This window comes from Schistocerca cancellata, chromosome 8 (genome assembly GCF_023864275.1).
Source record: "Schistocerca cancellata isolate TAMUIC-IGC-003103 chromosome 8, iqSchCanc2.1, whole genome shotgun sequence".
In the NCBI taxonomy this organism is placed as follows: domain Eukaryota; kingdom Metazoa; phylum Arthropoda; class Insecta; order Orthoptera; family Acrididae; genus Schistocerca; species Schistocerca cancellata.
In genome coordinates, this window is record NC_064633.1 from 507,353,641 (window position 1) to 507,363,473 (window position 9,833).

The 9,833-nt window shown below is 40.2% G+C and overlaps 1 protein-coding gene across 1 annotated transcript; it reads left to right on the forward strand.

Annotated features, from left to right (window-relative positions):
- Positions 1-2,357: 2,357 nt before the first annotated feature.
- Positions 2,358-9,283, forward strand: LOC126094794 (uncharacterized). Its single transcript, XM_049909360.1, has 6 exons — positions 2,358-2,403; positions 3,673-3,780; positions 5,092-5,228; positions 7,471-7,535; positions 7,727-7,810; positions 9,109-9,283. Exons 2-6 carry the CDS (start codon positions 3,673-3,675, stop codon positions 9,231-9,233), a joined length of 519 nt encoding a protein of 172 aa, XP_049765317.1. The 5' UTR covers positions 2,358-2,403; the 3' UTR covers positions 9,234-9,283.
- The last annotated feature ends 550 nt before the right edge of the window (positions 9,284-9,833 follow it).

Consider the following 9,833-nt stretch of genomic DNA (forward strand, 5'->3'; position numbering starts at 1 on the left):
TCTCAGACGTTCTGCTACTTTGTTGTTAGTTCAATACAAGAATATTCTATAATATTCCATGTTTATAACTGCGCTCTTTTAGAGGACGGTATTTTTCGATCGGTTTTATCCACAAGACAGCTTGCACTATTTGCAGTATTGTGTTTTGCGCTTTCTTCTTTCAGGTCTTGTGTTGTAAAGCTTCTGCTACTGAATAGGAACAGTGATCGCATAAGAATGACGTAGGAGTTTACTAAAAAGTGAGAATGGCGAAAAGGTTTTTACCTTACGTGGGAAACTATTTGTAATGGAACTTTCTTAAGCCCAAATCTTTATCGACTAGAGCGTGGTACTTTCCAGTTTGTCTTACACAACGTACAGCGACATAAATTTTTTTATTTATGAGTAATACAGACATAACAACATAACTGACGTATGGACGACGGAAGAAATGTGCATTTTAATAAAGTTAACCTAGGAATTTTACGCACAGTGCGATTTGCTAGCCAGTTACATGTGACAACCGAAGCTGATGCGTTCTGACATCGCGTATATCACGTTGACGTGTTCATGTAAGCGACAACTCGTCACCACCGTACATATTCCCGCTTCAGTGAAAACGTAAGACGCACTGCAGTAACTCGAGTGGTGAAATTATCCTTAATTAACAGCCAAGTGTTAAATAGGGTTCATTTTATGCTTCCTCTAGATATAGTAACGCTGCAATTTACACCCACGTGTAAAGATGCGTTCACTTGTATCATTTGACGTCAAAATGTATTCACAGAAACTGAACTTAATATGTAAGACGCCAAAGTTGTTTCTGATGGACACTCCACCTCACTGTTTCTTTCAGGCACTCCATTCTCAGTTTTACACAAGAAATCCTTTCTAATTATAGTGATACACGATTATTCAGTCAAACAGGGACGTTACTTCTCCATCTAACAGTCGCATAAATAATATTGTGATTTGTGCCTGTTTCATGTGTGTGTGACTGTGTGTTTGCGTGTGCGGAAATAGGTGACCTGTCATAGCAGAAACGTATGTGTTTAGGGAAGGCAATTTGTTTTGTAGTGATGTCTTCAGGTGAAACAGCAATAGGCGTGGAGGCACGCTTTAGAATTTCCCGTTACTGAGAGTGACAACTAGCAGTCCATCAAGCGTTCCTTTATATCTGTAATAGTGAAAGCAGTATTCAAGCATACATCAGTGGTATTCCAGTATTATTTAGTCAGTCGGACATATTCTTAATAGCGATTTTAAGTGGATCTTTCGATTTCAATGATAATGAATCAACAGTTATGGAATAATTCGGGGACTTCGAATAGTGACAACTCTATCTCTTTTTCATGATCAGTAGGCTAATTACAGTAATCCAATATTTTTAATATTTTGTGCAAATGTTTTTTAGAAGTGTGTATTAATTTGTGAGGTAAGAAATTAATTAAAGATAATGAATAAATGAAAGATGAACTGCACTCATGATATACATAGAAAGTATCCATGTATGAAATGTGATGCTACGCTCTGGTCTAGATTTCACCCAAGGACTAATTTACCCATCCCGTACTTGTGGGAACTAAACATATACACGCAACATGACATGAATCTGGTAATTTTTTTTAAATATGGGGAACTTGTAACTAGAGTTGCAGCAAATATTTACCAGTTAGGTGCTGCTATGTACATACAGAATATTTGTGCAGAGTTATGGTTCAAATGGCTCTGTGCACTACGGGATTTAACTTCTAAGATAATCAGTCCCCAAGAACTTAGAACTACTTAAACCTAACTAACCTAAGGACAGCACACACATCCATGCCCGAGGCAGGATTCGAACCTGCGACCGTAGCGGTCGCGCAGTTCCAGACCGTAGCGCCTAGAACCACTCGGTCACCCCGGACGACTGTGCAGAGTTACAGTAGGACATAATTATAGCATTCTGAATGAAAGTGTTGTAATCAAAAGTAGCATAAAAGAATCTAAAGTGCTACCGAACTATTCCTTCAGCAAGAAACAACCACCTACCTGAAACACTACTACAGGTTTGGAGAGAGCAATTTATTTTTTTATATTATATTGGCATTTTGTGGGTACGAGGTAAGAATCAAACAATAATGTAAAGTCTTATTGGTAGCAGTAAGAATGACACCTAAGGTTGCTTACTGGTGGTTATGGCTCGTTCGAGAAGTGTAAATAGTAGATATTGAAGGTCACAGCTGTCCATATCTGAATATTCTGCGAAACAGGCATACAGATAAACAAATATTAAATCAATTACGTAAGAGCGTCGTTTGACGCATCCTCTTCAGTATGTTCAGCTGGTAGTATTGTGTGGCCGTAGTGAGAAAGTTTGGAGCGTTTGTATAAAAAGACTTTGAGGCTCTCACAGTTTATCATTCGAAAGGGCAATCGTTAGCAGTAAGTAGCTGACTTTTATTCTTATACATCGTCTATGCTCCTTTCTTGTATTTCATTTTGCGTTTTGTAGCTTCCTCCGTTACCTCCCAAATAATAACCTCACTGTCAAGAAAATTCTATAAATTTTCTCCCTAAAAATGGGCAAAAATAGATTTCCGTGTCCTGCTTAAGTTGAGGGTCGAAGCTAAGTTGCAGAAACAAGATCTTGAATTTGAAAGGAAACTGGACTCGCCTCCATTATAGGGTTATTCCCCTTTAGTCAGAGTGACATCGCGTTGCATTATGGGCTGGGAGACTCCCTAAGGGGATGTGCAGATGCCTGATTGGAAACACTCTCCAACTTCGCGTGCAACGGCGCCATTCCTTCGTGAACAGTGAATGCTGTGTCTGAAGGGTATATGCCTAGTGTATTTGACAATGAATGGTGCCTGTAGCGTTTTGAGTCATCTTTGTTTTGGAGAGGATGCAATGCTGTGTCGGCATGGCGTCTATTCTTTTAAATTGTCACTAATTGGGAGCTCGAGCATAGAGTCCATATGCGACGGACGATTCATCATAGCATCCCATATTCATTCCTGTGAAGGGGTTTGAAATTTAACGCAGTACGCTTCCGCGAAGTCTGACGATCAGGCATTGTCTCCCCCACCCCCTGGGGAGGCGACAATGACTTCTGACGCAGAAACACGGGACGAAGGCTTCTCCACGTCAACCAGGATTCGAACCTTTCATTCCGGGTCAAATGATATCGCAAAGTCAAGATTTAGAAACGACAATATTTTTTCCCTGAACCGTTGAAAAATTTATTCACGATCGCTGTTTCGTCCTACTGTGCCATTATCAAGTGACAGTTGCAACAATCTATATGGCCGCAGACTAGTTCAGCTTTCAAAATATATACTGTTCTCAAAAATTTATTAAAAATTATTTGTCAATGGCATTATAGGCCGAAACTGCAATGGTTTGTTGTCATGCATGTTTATTGGAATGCAAAGGCATGCCATATATACCTTGGCTACGGAAGCGGGTCTAAGATTATCAGAGGAAAGACTTGATAGTTTTGCTGTTGCAGCTATGCAGCTAGTTTCCGGTGCTCGTTTCATCGTTGACTTCCATAACTCCATGTCGCCAGTGCTAGTCTCAGTCTCCTGTGTAAGCGAAGAAGCAACGGTAGAAGTTATAGAGAATTAAACCACTTAAGGCTCACTCACCGACTCACTTTCCAGGAATACCGTACGGATTTCTCACACGTGGCGGCATTTTCTTGTGCAGATGATGACTTCCTCCCTGCTGCTGGTACCTCTGCTCCTGGCTGGGGCAGTCCTGGCCGACACCTGCACGCTGCCCGACGCCTCCACAGAGACCTTCAGCGTCACCACGGTGAGTCCCCGACACCTGGCAGTCTGCGCCTGGTCAGATGCAAAGTAACACCGTGCACGTTGTTCCCCTTATCTACACAAGTGTATCTTAATGTGGGGACTGTACTACCTACAAAGTACACCACTCACAGGGCACTGTCTCAATGCTCAGCGTTTGGTTCGAATGCTGTTCTTCACTTTCTTCTGTGTCATTGACCATCCTATATCGTCTCTTCCAGTTTGATTAAACTTTGACATTGGCCGTGGTAGACACTCACGTGACATCTCTCTGATATGGTCTCACCATTTTTTTTCTTGTAAAGCCTGATCTTATTACCGCATGTAATATCCTGCTGTTGTCCTCACATATAGTAGCTGTCTTACGTCTTCACTTCTCACTGTTCATGTTAACGTTAGTCCAATAATTTGTCAGAGATTTCTCATCTCAACTGCTTCAATTCAATAATCTTCTCCTTGGAATGATGTTTTCACTACCATACACAAGAACAGGATTGGCCAACATGTGTGGTTTCAGTGTTATCTCTTTCCCCATAATTCTGTCAAGATACCGCCATACACAACAATTTACTTTTATGTATTTTTTTTCTAACCACAACTGAATTAGTTTTGCAGACAGATATTTATACCTCAAGGTATTTAGACGAATTTACTTTATCTGTTGTTATCCATCATTATTTTTGCTCTTCGTGAATGTTTCACTTCCACTGCCATTAGCTTTGTTTTGTTTACAGGCCATAAGTTTGCAAAAAGTTACTCAATGTAAACACGTATTCTCTTATAGTGCTTTCACTGTCTGCTAGGAGAACCTGGGCTTCAACAAATAAAACAGTGGTAACACGTTTGATCTTTCCCAGGTGAATCTCCTTGGAGGTTTCAGAATTCCATTAATCGATTACTCTAAAACTTCGTAGTTTCTATATGTCGAATGGTGATAGGCCACACACCTGTATTAGCCCCTGACTTACAGTCAAAAACTCTTCGTTTATAACAGTTTTAGACTTTTCGAACAGTGACCTAATGGCACTCAACAAATTCATAGTTTCATTCTAGTCCGTATTTCCACTTATTCATGCTTTCTGCCTTATCGTAGGTCTTCCCATAGTGTGGGAGAGGCAAAAATTAAAACGAATGTCCTTTTCTTCCAAGAACCAGCTTCACGAAGGCTGCAATGCTCCTCTCGTAAAGCTGTTTCTACTTTTCGTCGGTGTTTCCTTGTAATGACACATGAATATTTTTTCCAATGCTGTTCTACGTCTTTTAAAATGAATCTAGGCTGTGAGACAACTGGAGACGTGTTGTGTGTGGTCCGCAGGCCCACAAGAAGTGGTACCAGCAGTACCGCTACTCTTCGTCAGTCCTGGACCCCCTGGGCTGCCTCATCCTCACACAGGACCCTGGCGAGGCTGCTAACCAGATGACGCTCAGCGGTGCCTTCAGCCAGGACCCGACGTGAGTACCTCCATACTTGATACGTAGACTACGTCCGTTGCTATGGTGACGGAAATCTCTTACTATTGAGTCTTCCTCACACTTAGCTCGATGGTTAAGCACCAGACTACAAGACCAAAGCAACTTCAAATGCTGAATATGCCTGAGCCCCAGATCGGTACTCGAACCCGAAACCTTTTGCGTCTGAGGGCAATTGCTCAACTGAACTTATCGAGGCACGACTCACGAACTACATGAAAACTTTGCTTCTGACGATAATGTTGTAAGGCTGGTCGTGAATCTATCTGGATGGCCCGCGAAAGGCAAAAAATTTCGGCGTAGGTGTATCGGCCTGCAATTCGTTTTAACCTGTCAGGAACTTTCAGTTCATCGGACATTTCACATTCATTCTGGATAAAGATCTGAATTTCGCTCTGCAGTCGGTCCTAGGACTTTTTATGACACTTACTGCTTCTTTCACCTTCAGAAGCGTTGACTGTGACTGGGAGATCAAGCTGAACTGCAGGTCTCGCTATATCTCGATAACTTCAAAGGTCTGAAGAACGCAAGACAAAACCATTCCCAATAGCACCATGAAAAGTAAATCGTTGAGACTTTCAATGGTTCGGATTGTGGCCGTCATTATATACCTGAAAAACAAGCTGAAAATTGATATAAATCAACGATTTCTACTGTAGAAGAAATAAATATATAATCGACTACAAGTTCCTCTGAGGCCAAACCGTGGGAGACCTAAAATGATTTAGAAAAATGTGGGAAAACCTGTGTCAGTACATCACTTACAAAATTTCATCGCTACTCCTAAAGAATATGATTCGTGTTTTGTAACGATATGACACGACATGAAAAATTTGGAGTAGGAATTAAAATCCAAGCAGAATAAATAAAAACTTTAAAGTATGACGATGACATTGTAGTTCTGTCAGAGACAGCAAAGGGCCTGGAAGAGGAGTTGAACGGAATGGACAGTGTCTTCAAAGGAGAATATAAGATGAACATTAACAAATGCAAAACGAGAATAATGGAATGCAGTCTTATTAAATCAGGTGATGCTGAGGGAATTATATTAGGAAATGAGGCATTTAAAGTAGTAGATGACTTTTGCTACTTAGGGAGCAAAACAACTGATGATGGTCGAAGTAGATAGGATAAAAAATGTAGACTGGTAACGGCAATAAAAGCGTTTCTGAAGAAGAGAAATTAGTTAACATCGAGTATAGATTTAAGAGTCAGGAAGTCTTTTCTAAAAGTACTTCTATAGAGTGTAGCCATTTATGATTGTGAAACATGGCCGATACATAGTTTAGACAAGAAGAGAATAGAATTTTTCGAAATGTGGTGCTACAGAAGAGTGCTGAAGATTAGATGGGTTGATCACGTAAGTAATGATGAGGTATTGAATAGAATTGGGGAGAAGAGGAATTTGTGGTGCAACTTGACTGGAAGAAAAGATCGGTTGGCGGGACATGTTCTGAGGCATCAACGAATCACGAAGTTAGTATTGGAGAGCAGCTGGAGGGTAAAAATCGTAGAGGAAGACCAAGAGATGAATACACTAAGCAGATTCAGAAGGATGTAGGGTGCAGAAGTTACTTGGAGATGAAGAAACTTGACCAGGATAGAGTAGCATGGAGAGCTGCATCAGACCAGTCTCAGGACTGAAGACCACAACAACAAAAACAACAACATGACCTCTACGACAACTGAGAAATACTGACAACTGACGAATATTGACAAACGAGAAATTACAAAAGTGGGGAATGTTCTGTAATGTAACGTCATCATCATTTATAATGTAAAGTGTCCAGTGTCAACACTAAGGCGCAGACGCAACCTGACAACAGTAGAACTGACGTTTTTACTTCCTTTAATTAGCAAGTGTATTTCATCAGTAATCATCAATTTGAGAAATGACTAATCTGGTGGAAAGAATAATATAGAATATAGAAAGATAATAATAGGAGTAGAAAAGGAACATATAAAACGATTTTTCAGTCGCTGTTACATTATAACAATTTTACCCAACAGGATAGGTTTAGAGACTTTCACCGACGGCTATGGTGCAAATAATTAATTTATGTGCCTAGTTAAGGTGCAATAGAATACCTATTACAAAGGTCTTAGTTCGTTAGCTAAAATCAAAAAATCATACCTTGTCCTGTATTCGCATTACTGTAATACATATGTGTAAATATACTGCTTTACAGTGAAACCAAAGCTTGTTATGAACACGTCGTTTCAGAGCTCCTGTCACCGCCGACGTCACTATCGAAGGAAACAGACTTCACAGTACCTACTACGGCACGTGTGAGTACCTGTCATAGAGCTTGCTAACAGTAATATATTCCATCGCCAAGTAATCAGATGCATTATTTATTGCTCTACAGTGATGAGACAAACTGAGAACAATGTCTAACTTGCGTTCGTCTACGATACATTTTTTGCTGTTCCATAATCTTATAAATGAGTTACCTACCAGTTTGACACGTATGTTCCAGACGGCGAAATGCTGACTGCTGAACGTAACCTCGTCTATGGAAGCGCAGACATCTTCATTGAACACTTCTGCATGGAAAGTGGCGGTAAGCTGCACATTTATGCCTCACGACTGTAGAAATCTTCTGTCATAAAGTTAGTGGTGCAGGTATATGTTTCCAACATCACTCGAATTGCATTAGGAAACTGAGATTCACATCTGTGCCTACTCAACAATATTCGAAGACTTACGGAACCTTTGGAACGAAAGCCTACGAAAGAGAAAAGCGTTTCCACAGTGTAACTCGTCTGTCGGGCAATTTGTCACACCGTATTTACAACTAGTTAGCAGGGGTATCTGCAGGAGTATTTTTGACGCTGTCACGTATATTTTTTGCGTAACAATGTGTCAGTTCAGAACGCTACAAGCATTGAATCTGAATTATCAATGTGAAGTAGACTGCATTAAAAATTCTGTTACTTTACTCTTATGTATGCAGGTGTCTGGTATTAATGATTTCGTTATTTTGTACAATGAACTAAGTAGCATTACCTTTTCTTATGATTCCAGACATTGAATCCAGACATATTATTCCAGACATGAAAGGTTTCATACAGCTATATCCATACTCTAATCTGCCTTTCACTGCGTGGCGGAGGGCTCTTTCCACATCACTAACAGTTCTGCCTGTTCCTGTTCCATTCGCGACAGATACTCCCGAAGAACGACCCTCTTTAAGCCTCCTTCTGAGATAGAATTTCCCTCTGCTATCACTGTCGTTATTCGAGCTTAAGAATGTAGATTGAAGATATTCATAGTCTCGAGATACATACTCATTTTTGATGCGAATAGTGAAAATGGTTCCAGGACTCATATCGTAAGACTCGCATGGAAGTTTCAATCACCAGTGTACTGCGTAAGTTTGTTGAAGATGAGTGAATAGTTAACGACACTGACAGTATCAAATTACAGTGCTCCTCTTGACGTACTTACATCAAGACTATACATAGTGGCTGTGCGTTTTGAACATCTGGACATCGTCTCTATTAGAACGTAATTCAGAAAACCAAGTACGGATATTTGACTCTGTAACATCTGTGTAAGGTATAGGCATTTTAGAGGGAGACGGGTGATAAAATTAACTTTGGAAATCTAAACTCAATGAGGAAACCGAAAAACCTAAGTCCAATGGGGACAACAGACTTAAATTTACGCGGATACATCTGGACAATGTTTTCAGATGCTGCTGTTAAGGTTCTCATGCTGTATGTAAGCTACATGATTGAAGTAGGTATATTCCTTGTTTTTCTTTGTTCCTATTACCCGTTGCGTAGCTTTAACTCATACTTAACATTCTATGGAAAAACAGCTACACGTGTCGTATTATTTTTCCAACTTTTTCAGATGAGATGACATTCATCTTCACCACTGCCGAGAATCCGAGTGACGATCTGGTCAACCAGATATGGACTGAAGTCGACGCTCGCCCTGAAATCGACAGATCCAAATTCCAGAAAGTCAGTTGTTAACCGTTCTCGATCACTGAACGTAAATAAAAGAACTTCAGTATAAACTCTCATTTCGTTTAATTCTATTTCATACTCCTTACCTTTGTTGACGGTGTTTGGAATGTAAGTGCTTAACATCAGTTTTTGAAAGAGGATACTCTCCAAAGGAATGTATCGCCGATTAAGGAACTTTTATCATAATCTGCACCTCGACATTGTAAATAAACTTTAGTATCTCCTGCTACTTGAAGGAGAGGCAAGTTATTCGTGGTGTGGCTTCAGAGTTGCTGCAGATCTGAACCAGGTTGCCCAGCACAACACAGCTGACAGGACTCGTCATCATATCATAAAACGTCCCAATATACATTCTCTTTTAGTTACATGTCATTACTCTCATACATCACACACTAGGAATTTCTAAAACTTGACATCGTACAGTGAGGGAGACACGGAATATGTATTGCTTATTATGAATGTTAATGGTCTTGTGCGCAAAATGAAAACCTATGTTTTTTATTAGCAGCCAACCTCAGATCATGCACACACTATAAATGGTTCCTAAATATAGCTTTATGCACACCATCATCGTTACCAAGCGTAAAAAAGGATGGTTTCTAGCCA

Bases quoted from the DNA above. Each gene is read 5' to 3' on its own strand.
- LOC126094794 (XM_049909360.1), top strand. From the start codon at position 3,673: ATGATGACTTCCTCCCTGCTGCTGGTACCTCTGCTCCTGGCTGGGGCA. The intron at 3,781-5,091 runs GTGAGTCCCCGA...TGTGGTCCGCAG, and splicing joins AGACCTTCAGCGTCACCACG to GCCCACAAGAAGTGGTACCA. The intron at 7,811-9,108 runs GTAAGCTGCACA...CAACTTTTTCAG, and splicing joins CTTCTGCATGGAAAGTGGCG to ATGAGATGACATTCATCTTC.